The sequence below is a fragment of the Callorhinus ursinus genome, unplaced genomic scaffold (genome assembly GCF_003265705.2).
Source record: "Callorhinus ursinus isolate GAN/ISIS: 27379988/994484 unplaced genomic scaffold, GSC_fseal_2.0 scaffold33, whole genome shotgun sequence".
NCBI classification, from domain to species: domain Eukaryota; kingdom Metazoa; phylum Chordata; class Mammalia; order Carnivora; family Otariidae; genus Callorhinus; species Callorhinus ursinus.
The window spans coordinates 13,284,137-13,307,289 of record NW_027397095.1 but is presented as its reverse complement, the minus strand read 5'-3'; the positions used below and the strand labels follow the sequence as shown (position 1 = coordinate 13,307,289).

The window sequence follows — 23,153 nt, the reverse complement described above, 5'->3', positions numbered from 1 at the left end:
ATTCGCCTAGGTCCCACCCCCGCCAATATTCGCCTAGGTCCCACCCCTGCCAATATTCGCCTAGGTCCCACCCCTTCCAGTAAGCTTTCATTAACTGCCTTAGCTGGCACTGTCACCAGTCCGAACACACTGATTTGGCACTGAGTCAATACTATGTCTTTTTTAAAATCCTGTCTCTATTTGTGTATATCCCATCCCCCAATTCTCCTTGATGAGAAAAAGAGACTATGTGCTTGTTCATGTATCCGTATATTCTTTTAATGCTTTGGGGGGTTTAAACCAGGCAATATGGTAAATATTCAAAAAATTAATGTACTTACAACTAGCAATGTGTCCTGCACATAGAAGGGGCTTATAGTGTAAGGAGAAAACTGACCGGAAAACACGGACTTACAAAACACTGTATTAGGTGCTATGATGAGGATAAGCATAGAGGCAAAGGCCCTAACCCAGTCTCTTTAGGACTGGAGCAAGTCAGGAAAAGCTTCCTGAGCAGAGGTATTACAGGTGGAATCCCAGAGACCAGAGGAAAACGAAGAGCTAGTGGGAATAATGAGAAATAGAGAATTAAGCTGGGCTTTCTATGCTTACAATCTCCTCCATGTTTAGCCGGAAAGTAACTTAAGATGTTAGAGGCAAGAAAAACAGGAAAGGGAGCATCTAAGATGAGTCCTGAAGGTCAAATTGGAATAGAACACTCTGCTTCTCTAGTTAGCCTCGACTGCTTCTTAACATATAGACCAGACCCAGTAATTTCCCTTCCTTAACAACCTCTCATCAAGCTCCTCAGGTACTGTTATAGAGAAATTCTATAATAGGTATAAAAAAATACAAAGGACTGGGGCACCTGACTGGCTCAGTCAGTGGAGCATGCGACTCTCGATCTTGGGGTTGTGGGTTCAAGCCATGCGTTGGGTGTTGTAATTACTCAAAAATAAATTCTTTTTTTTTTTAAGATTTTATTTATTTATTTGACACAGAGAGAAAGCACAAGCAGGGGCAGTGGCAGGCAGAGGGAGAGGGAGAAGCAGGCTTCCCGCCGAGCAGGGAGCCCGACGCGGGACTCAATCCCAGGACCCCCGGGATCATGACCTGAGCCGAAGGCAGACGCTTAACTGACTGAGCCAGCCAGACACCCTTCAAAAATAAATTCTTAAAAAAAAAATCTGTTAAAACATACAAAGGACTGAACCATGTGGTGCACGGTCTAGTATCATTTATGTAAAAAAGCCAAAATAAATCAAAACACACACAGTTGTTCTTACATACATAAAACACTGCTAGAAAAGATACTCCCCAAACTAATAATGTTTGTGGATTGAGGAACTAGCTGTGGGGAGGAGGGTAGAGGACAGGGTGGAAGCGAAACTTTTCACTACATGCTCTGTAATACTTTTTGGGCTTTGAACCAGATGAATATATATTAAGTACTCAAAAAACTTAAAGTATTCACCTCACCCAATAAACCTTTTCTATCTTCCCCACCACCACACTTTTCAGCACGGCATTCAAGCCTCAATCTTACCATTTTAGTAGTCTCATGTCTGTTTATAATCTTCCACATACACCATGATCTAAACACTCTACTTTCCTTACTTTTTTAAGCAAGGTTTGTTTGGAGCAGTCATGTGCGCCTAAAACGGGGGCTTCCAAAAATTTTTGACAAGCCACAGCAAGAAATACATTTTATGTCACAATCCATTGTATGTAAAATAAATTTAGGTAATTGAGGGGCGCCTGGGTGGCTCAGTCGTTAGGCATCTGCCTCCGGCTCGGGTCATGATCCTGGGGTCCTGGGATCAAGCCCCGCATCGGACTCCCTGCTCGGCGGGAAGCCTGCTTCTCCCTCTCCCACTCCCCCTGCGCGTGTTCCCTCTCTCACTGTGTCTCTCTCTGTCAAATAAATAAATAAATAAATAAATAAATAAATAAATAAATAAAATCTTTAAAAATAAATTTATGTAATTGAAACAAAATCTTCATGAAAGTACACGTATCATTACTATGTACAATGTTCTCCAATTTTTTTCTATTTTGTCTTTTAAAAAATGCTGCTCATGGGCGCCTGGGTGGCTCAGTTGGTTAAGCGACTGCCTTCGGCTCAGGTCATGATCCTGGAGTCCCGGGATCGAGTCCCGCATCGGGCTCCCTGCTCAGCAGGGAGTCTGCTTCTCCCTCTGACCCTCTTCCCTCTCATGCTCTCTATCTCTCATTCTATCTCTCTCAAATAAATAAATAAAATCTTTAAAAAAAAATAAAAAATAAAAAATAAAAAATGCTGCTCATTAGGGTGTCTGGGTGGCTCAGTTGGAGTCCCTGCTCAGTGAGGAACCTGATTCTCCCTCTCTCTCTGCACCTCCCCCTGCTTGTGTGCTCTGTCAAATAAATAAAATCTTAAAAAAAAATTAAAAAATGCTCGTCACACACTACAATTTCATGAACCTACTAGAATATGAGCACCTCAGGGGCAAGGCCTAAGTGATCTTCCCAGGGCATCTGTCCAGCTTTGCACACAGGAAGCAGTAACTGACTCAGCAACGACTGTTTACTAAGTAAGTACTCTGTACCCTGTAAGGTGCTGGGATAGAAACATGAATAGGAAGGTGTTAAATCAATACTTAAAGTTTGGGATAAGCTCTATTTTATTCCAGATCTTTGAAATGCACTATTAGACATGTATTAAGTATTATTTTCTCTCACTTCACATGCAACTATTTGTATCAAACAGACTGTACATAGTTTTATAAGTCTCTTAAATAAAACTTTTTTTCTATGCAAGCTCCCAATCATTACTGGTAAAATATGCGACCTTAAATCCTTTTTGAAGGTAATCAGATATAAAATAGAAACATTCTAGGGGCGCCTGGGTGGCTCAGATGGTTAAGCGTCTGCCTTCAGCTCAGGTCATGATCCCAGGAGGATCGAGCCCCACATCAGGCTCCTGGCTCAGCGAGGAACCTGCTTCTCCCTCTCCCTCTGCCTCTCTCCCTGCTCATGCTCTCTCTCTCTGTGTCTCAAATGAATAAATAAAATCTTTAAAAAAAATAAAATAAATAAAATAAAATAGAAACATTCTAGCAAGGTTCTAACCATTATTCCTCTAAATCCCAGCCCCTTACCCGCCAAAATCCATACATGTCACATCAACAAACACGTCTGCAAAAAGAAAAAAAAAAACATGTTTGTCTGATACAAACAAAACCATACACTCCAAAGAAATGTAAACACGTAGCAAATGAAATGTAAAACTATAGTTCCTGAGATTTGATGCTTTGGGGAATACAGGATTTAAGAAACTGCAAAGGCACAAAAGATTGCATCTGGGACAAGGGAACAGAAACGAGGGTGAGCAGTAAGCCTAGAATAAAAAATGAAGAGGATTAAAATAAGAATAAAAAACACAAAGACTACAAACATAATTAAACACGATAAGGGAGGAAATCTAGAAACTCTTCTGACTTAACAACAATAGACACCCAGAAAGATACTAAATTCCCATCAGGGTTCTGAACTCCGGCCACTGGCCTAATGGGTTGGGTCTTATTTTTCAAACCACATGTTTAAAGAAAGGAAGGCACACCACAAAGTTTTCAAGAACTGAGACAGCAATAAAATCTAAATTATCTTTTCACATTTAGTAAAAATGGCTGAAATAAGATACTTGAAATACATCAAAAACTAAGAACTTGCAGAAAGGAAGCCAGACATGAATTTACATCTAGTAAAAAGGTTAGTTTAAGTAAGACCACCAAGGACTAAGAATTTGTAGTTGCACACTTTTTAAATTGCTGGGATAATATTGAGTACTAACTCAATAAAGAGAGAAGCACTACATAATGTGATAGACTAAACTTAAAAAACATCAAGAGTGACAACAATTAAAAATAACCTTACATAGAACACAACTAGCTACTTATCAATATAGAATACAAAAGGGATGCTCAGTTGGTTGAGTGTCTGCCTTCGGCTCAGGTCATGGTCCAGGGGTCCAGGGGTCCTGGGATCAAGCCCCGCACGAAGTCCCTCATGGAGCCCCTCATGGAGCCCCACATTGGGCTCCCTGCTCAGCGGGGAGTCTGCTTCTCCCTCTGCCTCTCCTCCCTGGCTTGTGCTCTCACTTATGCTCTCTCAAATAAATAAATAAAAAATCTTTAAAAAATATATAGAATACAAAAGCTAATCATCTCTGCTAAGAATCTAACTGCTCTTCTGTAACCTCTGACTGCTTAAACAACCAGATTTTACAATGGGTAATAACCTGTACTGAGATGGACACACTATTTGCTTCCAGTCTTACAGTCATCTACTTGATAAATGAAGCATTACTAGAAAAGGCCATTATTAAAGATTTATTTCACAAAAAGCTAACCAAACAAGAGTTCCTATTATTAACAATAAATAAAATTATTTCCATCAGAATTGAAGTATGGACTAGGCTTGCCTTCAAAGAAAATAGCTATACTAAGAATAAATGTTATACTTTCATATATAAACAACCAGCCAGCTCCAGAAAAAAGTAGCTGATTTAAAAACACTACATAGCTACTTATACAAAGGCTGAGAACATGAGGAAAATGATCCCATTATTTAAAATACTCCAAATTCCAACGATTATAAGATGCCACATGTAAAAAACAAGACAGTCTTAAGAAGTAAAGGACACTGTTCCTAGAGAGTTCCTCTCTTTTTCTATTATTTTTTCAATTTGGCTAATGGTGTCTACTGACACATAATTGGAATGTAATCTATTTATCAGCCAGCTGTTCTGGCCCAGTGTGGATTTAGAATTTTAAAACATGTGTGTCTTTAGAGCTGTATAATAAAATATAATCTTAAAATTAAGGTATCTTTTCATTTTTTTTTAAGATTTTATTTATTTGAAAGAGAGACAACGAGAGAGGGAACACAAACAGGGGGAGTGGGAGAGGGAGAAGCAGGCTTCCCTGCAGGGAGCCCGACGTGGGGCTCGATCCCAGGACCCTGGGACCATGACCTGAGCTAAAGGCAGATGCTTAACGACTAAGCCACCCGGGCGCCCCTAAAGGTATCTTTTTAAAAGACTCATTTATTATCGTCATCATCATCAATGACACCAATAAGTAGCAGACATTGTAATAAGTAGTTTTTGCAGTATTTTGTTTACAGCTCAACAACCCTGCCATATAGGTAATGTTGGTCTTCCCATTTTACAAATGAGGAAAACAAGGCTTAAGAGAAGTAACTTGCCCAAAATTATGAGTGGCAGATCTCTAACCTAAGGCAGGCTGATAACTCAAAAGTCAGTGCGCTTAACCATACTATCTGTAGTCAATCAAAAACATGCAAACAAACAAACAAAAAAAATCCCCCCAAAACAAAACAACATTAACCATACTTAGGATTTCAAGGTTGTCGAGGAAAGATAATTTTAAAAACTCAAGTACAATTCTTATTTAAAATCACTTTTTTGGGGCGCCTGGGTGGCTCAGTTGGTTAAGCGACTGCCTTCAGCTCAGGTCATGATCCTGGAGTCCCAGGATCGAGCCCCACATCGGGCTCCCTGCTCGGCGGGAAGCCTGCTTCTCCCTCTCCCACTCCCCCTGCTTGTGTTCCCTCTTTCGCTGTGTGTCTCTCTCTCTCAAATAAATAAATACCTTTAAAAAAATTTTTTTTTAAAAAGTGATTTTAGGGGAAAAAGAGAGAGAGGGAGAGGGAGAGAGAGAAACAGTCAAGAATCAGACTCTCGGGATGCCTGGGTGGCTCAGTCGTTAAGCATCTGCCTTCAGCTCAGGTCATGATCCCAGGGTCCTGGGAACGAGCCCCGCATCGTGCTCCCTGCTCCGCGGGGAAGCCGGCTTCTCCCTCTCCCACTCCCCCTGTTTGTGTTCCCTCTCTCACTGTCAAATAAATAAATAAAATCTTTTTTTAAAAATCACTTTTAAAAGACATTTGTTTCTTGCAAATACACTCAGAACCACATGTTCTTTTCTAGAAATTAAAAACTTAGGGAGGCAGTACATGCAATCCACACTAGGGACTTCCATGCTTAAGATTTAAAAATAACGGTTTTGCATGCACAGAAAAAAGTTCTGCAAGGACATATGCCAAATAAGCACTTACTTCAGAGACAGAAGGTAGGATGGGGGACCGAGGGTTCTGGTGAACTTTTGCTTGGTATACTACATCTATAGTTTCAATTTTAGGAATTAGGAGAGTACTTTTTTTTTTTGCCATTTCCCTCCCCTACCTCCTCTTTAGGAGAGTACTTTTCATTTACATTTCAACCAGTCAAAATTAAACAAGCACCTGAAATCCAGATGGTATGAAGTAATTTTACTCCCTTATCTTTTTATCCTTTTTTGAACCTGAACATCTCAAAATAAACTTTCTGAGAACAATCCAAAGGAGCATTTACAAAATTAAGGTCAAAAACAACAAAAGAGCTAGAAACAAATGCTTTTGTATTTATTATAGCTGAAACAGTAAAGTACTGTGAAAAGTGCAGAGAGTAAAAAGTTATAACACTGATGCTAGGCTAAAGAAATGCAACTGAACAACAGCAGGTGATAATTCTGAAGTAGAAGAAAATGAAAAACAAAAAATACAAGCTATGAACTCTTGAAACATAAAAGAATTTAACAGAATCAATTTATCAGGAAAATATTTTTGAACCCAAAAGCTCTAGAAAAATATTCAAGGTAAAGTAAATCGGGTTCATTAACAATCACAATCAATATGCTATAAATATAAAACATAAAAATAACATTATTGAAACTAAAGATGCTGTATACCACCATATCCAAATAAACACCATATACATGAAGGAAAAAAATTACCTTCTTTGAGGACATTTCTTTTCCCTAAAGTGAAACTATTTGCCTCTAATGCCACACTACAGAGGTATTCCAAGTGCTGTGGTGTATTCCTGAAGCAGCAGAGGAGCGAAAGTGCACTGGACTTAAAACTTGGGCATCTCAGTGTGACTCCGGGCACATTTATTTAACTTCCCTGAAACTCAGTTTCCTCATCATAGAGGAATAATAACTACCACCCTGTCTACTTCACAAAGGGTTTCTATAATGCTTAAAATAAAAAATAAACCTAATTTGTAGAGGACCACCTGCACTATATGAAGAATAGCTATTGGACTACATGATCTCTTAAGGCCTTTCCAACTCTAATTCCATAATTCTACTTCTATTACTGTACAACTCAGGAGCCACATATGTAATATACCAACATAGCCAAGTAAGTGGGCTTCTCCTTAATAGCTTAGTACTACCACTGACACATAGTGTTACGACGACTATATTGTATAACATTACTACTACCTGTTGGGCATCGTTGTGAGTGTTTTGCATGCACTGACTCGTTCAATTTTCACAGCAACAGAAACTGGTGATCTTAATTGACTTATTACAAGTGAAAAAGCCACACTGTGACTTATGAAAGAGCTTTACTAGTGATAACATCATCTTATATTTCTGTAACATAGCGATTCAAGTTGTTTTTCACATCTTATTTGACTCTTAGAAGCAACCCCATGAGGTAGAGAGGACAAGTATTCTTTCCCCTGTTTGTTACAGAGGAGGAAACTGAAGCTGAGGGAGGTCTAGTTTCTTGCTCAAGATCAGAAGGGTAATAGCTGCCAAAAGAAGATCCCAAATCTGTCTTCGGACTGCTAATCCAGGGTTTGCCATTACCATACCACCTCTGCAACTAAAATGAACAGATAAAAACTACAAATTCTGATAAATCAAACCAACTTAATTTCTTACAAGGTATTTATCAATATGAAGAACACAAAAAAGGGTGCCAGGGTGGCGCAGTCGGTTAAGCATCCAACTCTCCGTTTTGGCTCAGGTCATGATCTCGGGGTCGTGACGACCCCGAGTCGGGCTCCACACTCAGTTACAGTCTGCTTGAGATTCTCTCTCCCTCTGCCCTCCCCCCTGCTCAATAGCATATGCTGTCGCTCTCTAAAATAAATCTTTAAAAAAAAAAAACACAAACTATTGGGACTCTGAAGTATTTTTTTTTTATGTGAAACTGCTTATGCTATAATGGAAAATGACTTCTTGAAGTGGCTGTGTCAAAAATACAGTAGAGCAGGGGCCTCTGGGTAACTCAGTTAAGCGTCTGCCTTCGACTCAGGTCAAGATCTCAGGGTGCTGGGATGGAGCCCCACATTGGGCTCCCTGCGCAGCGGGGAGTCTGCTTCTCCCTCTGCCTCTGCTTCCCCCCAATCCTCGCTCATGCGTGCACTCTCTCTCTAATAAATAAAATCTTTAAAAAAATACAGTAGGGCAAAATATCATGGTAGTAAGCAGTCTAAATCAGTAATTGCCCTTAATAGTATATTTAAACTAAACACTTAAAGTATGGACCCATTTGTTAAGCAAAAGAAACAAACTGAACCTCAGACCAAGTCAATGGACTACAATCTGATGCTCATTTTTTGGCTAAGGACTGTCTTGTAGCCCAGAAAATAAAACAAACATAAAGAGCAAGAAAAAGAAATGGCAAAAGGCTACTAATAAAGGAGGAAGGATAAAGTATAGAGAATATTTGTATTTCTTGAAGCCTTTCCTATAGGCGAGTAACACCACTTAGCAAGAAGTACCGTAACAGAATGACATGTCACCAGAAATCATCTTTGGGATCCCGGCTGTAGGATTCCATTACAGGTAAAACCTTGATTATACCAAGATACTCCTCACTGTAAACCCTAATCAGAAGGGTCCAAGATAAACCCAATATATACCAATATGACTGTACTCATAGTTTGTCAGAATGTCAGAGTACGTCAGAATGTATAGTCTGATTATAAAACATAGTGCATAAATTGATCAAGAAATTTTCACTAAAAGGAAACCAAAAGTCTACATAAGGACTCATTTCAAAGTAAAATCCGTCTACATACTACCTCAATTTATGCTAGCCAAATCTGGTTATCCACATTAATACATACCTGATAGAGTTCTTCTAAATTGTACTTAATCGAAGTACTATTCTGGATAGCTTCCACCGCTTCTTTCAGCTTCTGCCATGTTTCATCTGTGTAGTTCTCTGGTAATTTAGGCTTATCTAGATAATATGTACAATGTTGGTATCAGAATATGTAGCATATAGTAATGGAAGGATCCATTAAAGTACAATAATAGTATTACTGCTTTTTAAGGGTAAATTGTGATTTTTATAATTATTACATCTAAATATTAAAGTAGCTACTGTATTTAGGCTTAGCATAAAGAAAATTTGAAATGCCAGCATCCTGTTTAAGTCATTTTGACTCACCTATTAGAATTAAAGGTGAGGTTTCTTTTTTTCAATTGTATTGCTTCAAAAAATAAAAATTCAAGAATCACAGATAAAAAATAACAATCCTGATCTTATTCCATCACATGTAAAACCTAAGTCAGTCAACGTGAATTTTGCACCTGAGATTTAAAATACTAAATGTCTACTATGCACAAGGTACTTTCCAAACATCTTAATCTCCCTAACAATGCTCTAAGGAAGGTATTATTTATCCCTATCATGCAACCGAGAAAACTGAGGCTAGAAGACTCATTTAGAAAGGCTTGCCCAAGGTCATCAAAGCTAATCAGTGGCAAAACTGAGAGTCTAATCCAAGTCTGTTTGACCCTCACATTTATGCACCATCTACAAATGGAGAGAAACATCTTTTAATTTAAACTAAATCAATGGGCAGAGTGAAATTTAAAAAAAAATTAAAACATCCAAATGACTCCAGAACCTATGTAGCATTTTCAGAATGGAAAGGACTATCTTAACCCAGGCTTTAAACTTCACTGACCAGCAATGAGTATTTTTTTTAATTAAAACATCCTAATACCTTAATGATATATTTTTAGTTTAAGAGGGAAAGAAAAAAACCCAAAGAAAACCTCAGAAACCAGTATGCAAATGAAATTAGGATCATAGCTCATCCCTTTTAAAAATTTTTGGCTATTAAATTGATATACTTTGAGTGGAACAGTGAACACATTAGCCAATTACAATTCACATTTACTTTAGAAAGGTCTACTATTAAATCAGAAAGATTACAACACTCTTAAGAACCTGGGGATGGGAGAGGAGTGACAGGAAAAAAAAAAAGAGGTTAAAAATAAACACCATAACCCTCTGCTTTAAACAAAACAGAGCATACTCCTGATTTCCACACTAATGTTGAAAACACAAGCATTGAGAATCTAATTTTCTCAATACTAATATTTAGCCTCAAGGCGCTTATCTGGTAAATATTACTTCAGTTCATTCATTTACTTCTCCATTTAACAAACATCTTAGCATCTATTACCTGCCAGTTTAGGATGCTGAAAAACTAAGTCAGAAAAACAGAAACACAGTCAACAGAAAAAAGTAATTCAGCTCAATTACGTTTTTAAAAAACTGTTGATTTTATATGCATCAATGCATTCATAATACTCTCAATCATGTATCTCAAACATAAAGTGAACAAATTTTCCTAAAAGCTGCAGGTCAGTACTTTAAAACCCATTTTAGTGAAAAAAAATAGATGTAGTAATTGTTCCTATCTTTAGACTAGTGGTACACAGAGTTACTACTTCTGTGTATACAGTATTTTTCACTTCCGAACCCTACCTTTGGAAAGAAATGTAGAGATCATATTTTTCTCCAAATACTGCTTCCACAATGAGTTTCAAGAATATAGTATCCAACATTATAAATCTAACTATAAATCATCATTGAGCATGAAAAGATCACCATTGCTACCTGCATTTCTAGGGACTAGAAAATGTGGCCTACTGAAGCATAAAAATAAAAATCCCAGCAGTGCCAAGGCTCACCATGCACCTGAAATAAACCTCTTTAGAATACAAATTTCTCACCTGTATAATCCAGATCAATCATACCGATTGTCAATGTTACAATGAGTAACAGATTAGATACAAACTGAGCCAGACATCAAAATACTGCACAGAAACACTCCGTGTATGCTTCAGCACAAGAATACTAACCACCCCCGGAAAATGAACCCTCCACCCAAAAAAGGACCTCCCTCCACCTCATTGATTATGCATAAAACATTAGGCCACCTCTATACTGTTTAATATATTAACATAAATAGAGCACGTGACCGCTCAAGTGTCAAATCCTTAGTAGGTGATTATGGATTTTGGCCTTGGTTACCTTTAAAGTTCTTGATCACTAACTTCTTAGCAGAGCCAGGCTTGCTGTTAGCAAAGCTAGAAGTGGTGGTAGAAGATTTGGCTAGGCCGTTTGCGTGATGCCCCGAAGCCACAGAAGAAATTAATATACTCTTATTTTTAAGTTGCTGCTGCTGAGAGGTTGCAGCAGTTGGTGAAGATGAGGAGGAAGAGGAGGAGGATTCCTCAGCCATCTTCGCATCAAACCCTACAAACTCCAGGGTGTCTTCAAAACGCAGCTTCTTCTGTATCGGTACGTGGCTGGAAGTAGCCACTGAAACCCCCAGGCAGAAGGACGAGGTTGAAGGGGATGCCGAATCCCTGGGTTGTAAAGGAGGAGTGGAAGAGGAGGAAGAGGTGGAATCAAAGTCTTCTCTCTCGTTACTACTGTTACTGCTGCTACTGCTGCTGCTGTTTAACTTTCTCTTCTTGGCAGAGGTGGGCGGAGTGGTGCTGGTATTACCATCAGTGGCAGATCTGACCTCCTGAGCAGCAGCAGCAGCTGAGGGATTGGGGGAAGAAAAACCTGTTGGAAACATGAAAATAGCGGGGTCAACAGGCAGAGGAGCATCAAAAACCTACGTTTATATGCCTGCGTGCGTGTAGGAGTGAAGGTGGCAATGCTAGAGGGGGAAGGGAAGAAAGAGAGGAGAAACACAGAGGACGAGAAGGAAAGTGAAGGGGGGGGCTACACCGGGGGAATGGGAGGGTTTGGGAAGGCGGATAGGCTGACACCAGGAGTGAGCCGAACGAGGGGGGAGAGCGAGTGAGGAGGCAGACAGGTAAACGGCAGTGCCGTCCCCCTCCCCTGCTTTTCGGTCTCTCTCCCCCCTTTCTGCAGGAGCGACTCAGTGAGTCTGTGAGGCTGCAGCTCCTCCTCCTTTTCTCCCTCTCTCTGGGAGGGGAGATGCCGTGGTTGGGGGGAGGGGGAAGGGGGAGGGGGAGAGAACCAGGGCTTGTTATTGTCAATAGCACAGGAGGCTAAAGATGGCGCCACTTCCGGTCACGCGGCGGCGAGGGAGGGGCGGCGTCTGTCCTCGGGAGTGGGGGGTGGAGAGAAGCACTGCAGGCGCCCGGGGGGCGGGGGAGCTGGCTCCGGGAGAGGCGGCGGGAAAGCGGCGGCTAAGGAGCCCAAGACGCTCCTGCTCCTTCGCTCGCTCTCGCTGTCCTTCCCCCTCCCTCTCCCGCTCCCCTTCCCTGGCAGCACTGTCCTCCCCCGGCCCGCCGGTAACTCCCACCCCCTCCTTAACGGTCCCGCGGGGAGCTTCGCGCTGCAGCGCCCTTACCGGAAGTGACTGGGCAGACACTTTTCATAGCGCCCAGATCCCGAAGCCCCCAGGTCCGCAGGACTTGAGTTGGGGGGGGAGGGGGGAGGGAGAAAGGGGGGGGAAAGAGAAGTGGACAGGGAGGAGGGGGCGGGCTTTCGAGACACCTCCCGAGCTCCTGATTGGCGCTTTCTGAACGCGAGGCGGGCCGGGTGGGGGGAAGGTGGCGGGAGAAGCAGCGGGAAGAAGCCTGAAGGGGAGGGAAGGTGGTGACGGTGAGGGGCGGGGTGAGCTAGCTGGGAAAAAAGAGGAGGAGGAGGAGGAAAAGAGGAAGGGAGGGAGTAAAAAGTTAGGGAACCGAGAATGGAAACTTTGAAAGAGATAAAGGAATAAGGAGGGGTTGCAAGGCAAGGGGAGTAACCCGAAATGGAGGAAAACATAATCATGGCATTATGCCTGGTGCTGAGGAGAAATGTCATGATGTTAAAATAGGAAAGGAAAAGAAAAAGATCTTAGATACAAAAAGAAAAGAAAATGAGTCTTTGCTTCGATTGAGCTATAAATTGTTTCTTTTATGTCAAGGACACCCCTGACCCAATATGATTAGGGCCTGAGTTTTGATACCTTTCTCAGTAATGTAGCCGCAAATCTTTTTACCTTCCTAACAGGAGCATTTTCTAAGATGGCTGGCCAGAGTTAAGGGTGCATTCTAAGGCCCAAGAAATAGGAAGGTAACTAACACCTCCCCCCAACACATACACACACACAACACAGTTCCCAGTACCAAGCCCAACCCCGATCTCCTCCGTCATCAATCCAGCAATTTACAGCCTAAACATAGCCACTTTTACTAAATCTCAGTTCATATACTGTTTCAAAGAACACATTTTAGGAGAATGACATTGGCAAAAATCAATGTTTTCTACCAATGTATTCCACAAGCTCAAATTTCAAAATGGATTACTCATAAGAACAAACCTCTAAATTGGTTAAATTAGCAACAATAAACCTTGTAAATTTCCTGCTGGGAGTTTTTATTTAACCCCAGGGCATGGTGGGGGGCAGCACAATGTCAAATAAAACTAGGTCTGCCAACCTGTTGATTCTAACTGCAGAAACATTCAACAAGCTTGTACTGAAAGACTTTATGCCACACAGTATACCAGGTCCCTGCCATTGAGAAAGCCAGTAGGGGAAGACAATTTCAAAAAAACTAATTTCTGTAACAGTTCTATAATAAATGCACAAAGTGCTCTGGAAACAGGTGAATCAAGAGATTTGGAGGAATTTTGGGAATAGTCAGTTTCACAGAGGAATTGTTTATGCTGGGTCCCAAAGTGGGAATTGCCAAAAAGACAAGAGGGAAGAAGGTGAAAGGCATTCTGGGCAGTGGAAATGGGCAAAGCAGGGAGTTGTGAAAGGGCCTGGCCTGTTTATGGAAATATGGAAAGTGCAATGAAGCCAGAAAGTAAGATGTCTGGTTGGAAGCAAGGAAAATGAGGCTCAAAAAGGTAACACAATGACCTACTGATTATTTTGAATTGAAGCTACTTAGGAAGCAACTGGTGCAAGGACAGGAAGACCCTCTGCTATCCCCCTGAAAGCAAGAAACAAATCTCCCATACGAAAAATATCCTCCCTGTACTAAGATGTAAAAAAAAAAAATCCTTATTACCAGATACAGAGACTTTAAAGCTGAGAAAGCTGCAGAAACATTTTTCTAATCTACCTCAATCTAAATTCTGCTTAGAATTCCCTACTAATTAAAGCTCCCAAACACCTGTTTTCTTTATCCTGTCAATTCCTCACAAGTTTGTTGTCTCATTGTCTAAAATGTATAAAAACTGCCTGTCTTAATCATTTCTTGGGGTCTCAATGTCATTATTGGGCCTCTGTGCCCGCATAATAAAACTTTGGGTTTTTTCTCCTATTAATCTGTCTCATGTAAATTTAATTCTTAATCCAGATGGAAGACCTTGAAGGGTAGAGGAAGAATTTTTCCTTCCCTCCTCTGGCACACAAAGCCAAAAATCTGGTCTACCCTGTAGCCTAGGGTAGACAGCAAGGAGAGGAGGGAGCAAGCTGGGCTTTTAAAAGCAGGGGAGTAACAGGATGGTGGGTGGTGTAAAAGCACTTTATATTGTATAGTTTGAGATAGACAAATCAGAACTCTAAGAATAAATCCCTTTTCTAGCTGTTTATACAAGCCCACTTTTTATTTATATATTTATTTTTAAAATTTTAGGTCTTCAAAGGTCTTTGGTTAAAATGTAAATCCTCCTAGAAAGAGGTACCCCCTTGAGCCACTATCAGCTTGGTGCCGTTTGATGACAATTGGCTGAGAGCAAGGCTCTAATGGAACTTGGGCCCTAGAGCCAGAGAACTGTGATAGAGGCTGAAGAGGGGGGAAGATGGACTCCTATCTTTTTTGAATGTACCGTTTCGTTCTTGCTGCCTAAAATGAGACTGTAAACTCTTAAAGCCAAGGAAGGTATCCTAAAACATTAAACCCTCCTTTATTGTGTCTCATATTTCACACGATGCTGAAAAACTGTAAATGCAGTGTAAATACTTATTGAATATCTCATTGAATGAGACTAAAATAATGCCATGTCTTTACAGGGGAGGATTAACTGGCTAATTTTCCAGATTTAATGAACAAGGTTGCTCTGATTTGTATAGTTATATTTCTTAGAAGGGTGTACGGATGGGCCACCTGATAATGGCTCAAATCGATACCTTTTCTAGAAGGATTGGCAATTTAACCAAAGACTTCTCAAGACCAAAAAAATGGGGCTTGTTCTAATTCATGTAATTATATTTCTTAAAAGACAAAACGACGGAAAACTGCTTTTGCCCTTCAAAGATAAACTTTTATACTAACATAAAGCATAGCTGAGTCTTGTTAATATTCAACTACATTCTAATAATAATAGCTCCTAATCTGACATGATTATCTAAGCCCTTCAGTCTTCCAAGTTACATGTTGGCTGTAAAAGCACAGATCCTTGGCTCTTGAGCGCTAGCTCACTTTGAATGACCTGGTAGTCTAACTTACTATTTAAGTTTTCCATGAAATATCTTTAAATGAGTTTTGTGGGAAAACCATTTTCCTTTTTTATCTTGGTCACTAATAGTAATCTTCCTTTTGATATCCTAACAGCCTTATTTTGGTCAATCCTCACATATTTAGCACATCTTAATAGAGATATGTAATTTTAATAATGATTTTTAAATTTAACATTTAGATTTTGTGGCACAAACCAACTTAGATATTACTACGTGATGTGCAAGGGCCAGAACTTTGTGCCTTCTTGGACCCTTGGACCAATTTAAAAAGAAAAAGCTTCCATGTTTCTTTGTAAAACATATTTTAAATCAAGAATCAAATAATTGGGCTAATTAAAACATAAGCATATATATTCTATACACCTAAACATTTGCCAACCAACGTTAAACAAATTCTCAACATTAAAATACATTTCTCAAGGTTGAACTCACTGAAACCACAATAATCAAGACATGCAATGTAGGACACCATACAATTATGGCCATTATCAGACTAAACCAGATTGGGCACTTAACACATATTCCATATATAGAATCTTTCATCTTGTGAGTTCAACTCATACCTCAGAAACATTAATTAAACTTTACAGTGCTGCCAGATGAAGTATAGTTATTACTGGTATTCTTTCAATCAAGCAAATAAAATAAATCTGTAGCTATTTATAAAGGTAAATATACACATAAAGGAAGAAATACAAAGACACGACTAGTTTTTCTAATGTCCATTCCCCTATTTTAGCAGTCATGTCTCTAACAAAGAGTATGAACCTGTTTCCTTTTTTTGATCACAGAGATTCCCCAAAGTGCTTGATTCTGAGTCTTCTCCAGACATCTCAGAGCGGATAGACACTCATGAAATCCTTGTTATCCACGGGTGGGATTTTCCTTAAAAATAGGAGACACCGCTTGCTTAAGAGAACTCGTGGGTAAATGGTGGTCCATGTTCCCTATCTGCCTTTCTGAAAGACCATCTTTGAAGCAGGGAAATACAGAAAAGGCAAACCAAGCTGCGGTGAGGTAGCCAACATTACATCATAATAAGGGCTTTGTGATGCTATCGACAGCACGGGGCGGCTAGGGGACGACTGAGGAGGTCAAAGCTTAAGCAAAGATGATCCAGCTACACAATGTGAATTCACCCTTTGCCCATCCTAGAGTTTAAAGCAAGGAACTTGATAACAAATGCTAAACCCGTGGTGCTCAGTACAATGTAAATAAAGAACACAGACCTCATATTTTTAACAAAATCATTTATCTTCTACATAAAATATCAACTGAAGACTTACAGACTTGGGTACATCAAACATTTGAAGACTTAGCCCCTTAGCTCAGAGATTTTACCTACAGTCATAACCTGTGAACCATCTGGAAAGCAGATTTAAGGACTAACAGTTAGGGCCAGGCCGTTTTCCCTGGGGGTTTGGGGTGGAGGACTAGATCAGCCACAGATTACTTCCTTTGGTGCTGCCAAGCACTTGCTTATTGTGGAATTGCTGGGCCTATTTTTAACCTTCCCTTCACTTTATCAATGACTCTCACAGTCCCTCCCACCGTGCTTTAAGATTTGATCTTCCCAAGGCATTTGGCTTTTCTTTTTCTCAAGAGCAAGGCCGTTTTAGGCTTAAATCAGTGGCTCCCAACTCCAAATAAACAACAGAATTGCCTGGGGACTTTAAAAAGAAAAACAAAAAACCACCTTTGCCCAGGTTTTGAAACTAGTCCAGCTGAATTAGAATCTCTGTGAGTAGGGCCTCAATTATCATTATGTCTAAGAAGCTTTCAGGGTGAGCTACATACCTCCAAGATTGAGACTCCAGTTGTAGGTGAACTAAGTACCGTCATGATTTGAATGAGGCTGATAAGCCCTTGTACTCTTTAATGCCTGAAATTTCACAATTATTTATTCATTCCTTTTGATAAAAATAGTCTCCTTCTCTAGGACTCCTTTTTTCAAATGCAAATTAGCGAGGGAGACTCAGTCCTGACCCTTTAAGGTGAATGCTCCTTGAACAAAGGATAATACAAGAGTCCTAAGTGCCTGGGGGTAAAGAGAACTACGACTAGGCATTGCAATGGGGGTGAGGGGTGGGTAAAGCTACCATCAAGGAAGGAAAGATTTCTGAGAGTACATTTTGCTGATCTCACAGTATTGCCTGGGGCCAATCCTGCTTTGTGATGACTGCATATTTAAGATCTAGTCAAGTTTATCTCAGCTGCCAAAAGCTTATTCAAAGAAATTTAAATATTTTTTATAAGCAAAACAAAGACCAGACATTGGGAATGTAGATTTGGGGCTATGTATAAATGCCCAACTCTGAATTATTCACCATATGGATGTTTCTATTGCCAAGTGATCTGTTTTTCCTGATTCCATTAAATGTCCTTTATTCCCACCAATAGCATTATTTTTCTTGCCAATTCATTTGGTCATTCAACAAAAATGTATTGAGCAACTACTCTGGGCAAGGCATGGTGCTAGATGTCATAAGGGAATACAGAACTAATACAAAATTCCATTTGTGGTTGATTTTACAGTTTTTCAAAGCACTTTCACACACAATCTTATTTTATCCTCATAACCACACTATGAGATAGGTCAGGTGCCATCCCCATTTCACAGATGAGAAACAGGCTCAGGGAAGGAGGTTAAAATGACTTGCCAAAGACACGAAGCACACAGACTTAAACCAAACCCACTTTTTCTCAAAACCCAAATATGGTACTTCCCCAAATTTCCAGTTTAGTAAGGAGACATGCCATAAAATTGTCTCAAGTAATAGACAAGTTAGGAAAAGACATTCAGAGCCCCACTCACCAGGAGGAAAAAAAAGAAAAGAGGGATAAAAAAAATTACTCCTTTATTGAGATGAGCCAAATCATAGTGCCCAATAGGAGACCAAGCCTGGATTCAGTTCAGGCAGGACCCAGCGGCAAGCAATGCACATTCAAGGAGACAGTAGCAATTTGGTTCTAGAGATCAGAATCAGCCCATTTAGCTGGATGCTCAGCCAATGGCTGATTTCACCAGAGGTAGAAACCAGCTCCCTCTCCTAGCCAAATCCAGACAAACACTGAACAAGCCTTGCCTGAGGACCTGTTATGATCCAGTCACTGAGTATACAAAGACAACCCTTGCCCTCAAACAGTTCTCAATTGGCCTAGTGGGTGAGGCAGACGATTAGAGGACAGAGTGATAAAAGCTGCTGTAGGAACACAGAGACACCTGCACAGCCTAGGAAGATGGGGTAGGGTCGAGATAAGGTGGGGCTGGGGATTTACAAAATAATAGCTTCCCGAGAAAGTAACTCAATTTAAATCTGTGGGGGTAAGTGGGAATTAACCGGGCAAGAGGAGTGGGAGGGGCAGGGGGCACAAAGAAGGAAAACAGGGTACAGCTTTAAATCCTGAAGGTGAGAAAGACTAAGACATATTTAGGATCTGCAAGGAAACTAGTTCTCGGGGAATAGTTTGTCCTAACCGAAACCCCTAGAGTGTTAAGGAGGGAGATCAAGGCAGCATCCCAGTCCCAAATCTGGTACAGTAATTCTTAGGCCTCTTATTAGCACCAGGCCTTATACCTATCCTGTACTTGCTGCTGGAGTTGTGGCTACTGGTTCAGGAACTGGGGCGGGGGGGGGGGAAGAGTGGGCATGGGGAGAGATAAGCATGGGAAATAAGGTAATGAGAAAGAAATGATAATACAGATGCACATGTGACCACAATACTGGACAATGCTACAGGAATTCAGATGAACTAGAGCCAAGTTTGGGAAAGGACGGTCAGGGGAATGAACCCAGCCAGCTGCCTATTGTATAAAAAAAGTTTTATTGGAGGGGTGCCTGGGTGGCATAGTTGGTTTAGCATCTGACTCTTGGTTTCAGCTCAGGTCTGATCTCAGGGTAGTGAGATCAAGCCCCGCATCGGGCTGCACGCTCAGTGCAGTCTGCTTGAGTTCTCTCTCCCTCTCCCTCCGCCCCTTCCCCCTTCACTCTCTCTCACTGAAATAATGAAATCTTTTTTTTCTTTTTTTCTTTGACAGAGACACACGGCAAGAGAGGGAACACAAGCAGAGGGAGTGGGAGAGGGAGAAGCAGGCTTCCCGCCGAGCAGGGAACCCGATGAGGGGCTTGATCCCAGGACTCTGAGATCATGACCTGAGCCGAAGGCAGATGCTTAACGACTGAGCCACCCAGGCACCCTGAAATCTTTTTTTTTTTTTAAATAAGAAAGTTTTATTGGAATGCTGCCATACTTATTCATCTACATATTTTTTGTGGCTGATTTTGTGCTAAAACAACAGAGTTCAGTAGTTGGGACAGACCATATGGCCAGCTAAGAGCCTAAAATATTTCCTATCTAGTGCTTTACAGAAAAAAGAAATTGCTGACCTTTGCCCTTGAATATACTAAGTGCTAATAATAGATATATGGAGACTGTATAGTGGTGGCACAAGGGGGAAGTGATTAAAACATGCTAAGGATTATCTGTTCCTAGTCTGCATCACCTTTGATACAGACCTCAAAAAACAGCAAGAGAATATTCTTTGATAGAATGACTAAATAAACTGGGGTATATTCACACAATGAAATACTACATGACACTGAAAAATTAATTACAGCTACATGCATAAATCACAAAAATGTTACATGAAAAAAGCAATAATTATAGGATATATGCAATTGATAACTTTTTGTAAAGCTCAAAAATAAGGAAAACTTAAATGGGTAGAAAATATGGTAAAACCATTAAAACATAGAAGGGAAAAAATAAACACAAAATCCAGGATAGGGGACTGCTCTGGGGGAAGCAAGGGGGAGAATTTAGGTAGATTCAAAAGCATTGGTAATGTTCTAGTTCTTAGGTTGATGATGGGTTCATGGGTGTTTGTTTTCTTATTATGCTCCATAAATTACATGTCACACATATTCTTCTGTATGTATTAAAATTATATAATAAAATTTTTTATTTTTATTGTTGTTATTTTTTTAAGGAGGCTCTACACGGGGCTTGAACTCACGACTGAGATCAAGACCTGAGCTGAGATCAAGAGTCAGACACCTGGGGCACCTGGGTAGCTCAGTCGTTAGGCATCTGCCTTCAGCTCGGGTCTTGATCCCTCCTGGGATCATGCCCCCCATCGGGCTCCCCGCTCCACGGGAAGCCTGCTTCTCCCTCTCCCACTCTCCCTGCTTGTGTTCCCTCTCTCGCTGTGTCTCTCTCTGTCAAATAAATAAAATCTTTAAAAAAAGTCAGACACCTAACCGACTAAGCCACCCAGGTGCCCCATAATAAGTTTTTTTTAAAGTATAAGGACGAGGGTGCCTGGCTGGCTCAGTTGGTAGCGCATGCGACTCTGTGAGTTGAAGCCCCATGTTGGGCATAGAGATTTCTTTTTTTTTTTTAAGTTTTTTTTTTTTTTTAATTTATTTGAGAGCAAGAACAGGAGAGGTGTAGAGGGAGAGAATCTTCCAGCAGACTTCCTGCTGAGCACAGAGCCTGATACTGGGCTCCATCTCACTACCCATGAGATCCTGACCTGAGCGGAAACCAAGAGTCAGACGGTTAACTGATTGAGCCACCCAAACGCCCCTGGGCATAGAGGAATCCTTTTTTTTTTTTTTTTTAAAGGGAAACAAGGAGTTTTTAAAAATAATAATAATAGTAATAATAATAATAAAGTATAAAGACCAAGTGGTGACTTGTTGAACACTAGAGCATAGTAGTTTGGAGAAAGAATAGCTGGCAGAGATGGCAAATGACAACTAGGACTGATTTTTGGAACATTTAGGCATTTCTCATGGATTCCTTTGGGACCTGGGGGAATCCCCCTCCAACCTGGTGGAAGAATAGACTTTCCATGGTCCACAAGATGGGGACTTAATAGATTTTTTTAAGCGATAGGAATATGTGTATTCACATACAGTATACTATGCTGCCCTTAAAAGTGGGAAGGCAGATTTATGTATACTGACAAGGAAAGGTGTCCATGATACAATAGTAAGCAAAAGAAAGTCACAGAACAATTCATATAAGTATGATCTATTTTTTTTAAAGCAATAATTACGTTGCTAAATGTATAGAAAAAGACTTTAGGGACAGCTAGGTGGCTCGGTTGCTTAAGCGTCTGCCTTCAACTCAGGTCATGATCCCAGGCTCCTGGGATCGAGCCCCGGGTCGGGCTCCCTGCTCAGCGGAGAGTCTGTTTCTCCCTCTCCCTCTGCCCCTACACCTGCTTACATTCTCTCTCTCTCTCAAATAAATGGATAAAATCTTTAAAAAAAGAAAAAGGTATGTATCAGGTCACCTTTATTTGGGGGGGGGATTTTATTTATTTATTTGAGACAGAAATAGCCAGAGAGAGAGAGCGCGCGCACAAGCGGGGAGGAGAGGGAGAAAGAAGCAGGCTCCCCACAGAGCAGGGAGCCCATTTGCTTTTAAACGTCATATACTGTGGGGGTCTCTCCATGACAGTACCTGAAATCTCACTCTTTTTAAGGGCTGCAAACTACTTCATAGTAAAGACATACCATGTTTATTTAACCACTCTCTTATTTTTGGATATTTGGTTATTTCCAGTTTTTTTCTAATACAAATATGCAGCATTGAACATCCTGTAATATAAATCTTTATGCATGTGGAAAAGTATTTCTGAAGATATATTTGAAGTAGAATCGAGGGAAATTTTGCTAGATTGCCATCTTACTCTTCAGAAATGTAGTACATACACTCTCACCTTCAGAATGACTGCAGATTGCCCACACCATTAGCAACGCTAAATATTATCAAACTTTCAATTTTTTGCCAAAATAAACGTGAATTCATTCTCACTGTAAAACAACCACAACAAAGCAGAAATGTCCTCTTTACCGCTATCCTCTCTCCAGAAATTTATTTCCACCTTGCTATTAATTTTTCATATGAATGGTTTCATTATGCTTGATTTTCTTTCTTCCTTTTTTTGTCTTTTTAATTTAAGTGGGCTCCATCTGGAGCCCAAGGCGGGGAACTAACTCAGGCGCCTGAGATCAAGACCTGAGCTGAGATAAGAGTCCGAGGTTTAACTGACTGAGCCACCCAGGTGCCCAGATTCTTTTTTTTATTAAGTAAGCTCCATGCCCAAAGTAGGACCGGAACTCAACACCCTGAGATCAAGAGTTGCATGCTCTACAGACTGAACCAGCCAGGCGCCCCTTCCTAGATGTATTCTTACCAATTATTTGTATTTAACTCTGTATTTCACTTTTACTAGTTCATTTACGCACTATTACCTTCTGAGATGGCCGCATCATCACTCCCATTCTCTGATTCTGATGACTGTGACATAGTCTGTCTTTGAAAGGCTACTCACAATTTTGGCCGGCTAACCGCACCCTTATCCATCATCCCTTATGGTTACAGCTCTAATATTTAGTTTTCTTCTTTCATATAATGCTAACTTGGGGAGAAAAAGCGCAATTGTTAAGACTAACATCTTGAATTGGAAATCTGCCATGTCCTCCTAAATTACTATGGCTTGTGCCCCCCACTCACCGCCCCCTCCCGGGGGGGGGGTTCAAGGCCAACAGACTCCCATCAAGGTGTCCTCCAGCTATTTTGGAGGGTCTCACTGATCTCACTGAGATCCGAACCAGGTCTCTATCTAATA

At 40.6% G+C, this 23,153-nt stretch overlaps 1 protein-coding gene across 5 annotated transcripts in view; it reads right to left on the bottom strand.

The window, feature by feature from the left end:
• Positions 1 to 22,906, bottom strand: part of CUL4B (cullin 4B) — a 46,044-nt gene extending 23,138 nt beyond the window's left edge. For 2 of the 5 annotated variants that reach the window (XM_025852643.2, XM_025852644.2), the window contains exons 1-3: positions 16,277 to 16,467; positions 11,158 to 11,700; positions 8,951 to 9,066 (exon numbers count right to left, since the gene is read on the bottom strand). In XM_025852643.2, the coding sequence (XP_025708428.1) occupies positions 8,951 to 9,066; positions 11,158 to 11,700; positions 16,277 to 16,340 (723 nt within the window). In that variant the 5' untranslated portion in view covers positions 16,341 to 16,467. Of the gene's footprint in view, positions 1 to 8,950; positions 9,067 to 11,157; positions 11,701 to 12,460; positions 12,610 to 16,276; positions 16,468 to 22,776 lie in introns of those variants that run through there. The other 3 variants (XM_073879203.1, XM_025852646.2, XM_025852645.2) reach the window with 3 other exon arrangements.
• Between the last annotated feature and the right edge of the window lie 247 nt (positions 22,907 to 23,153).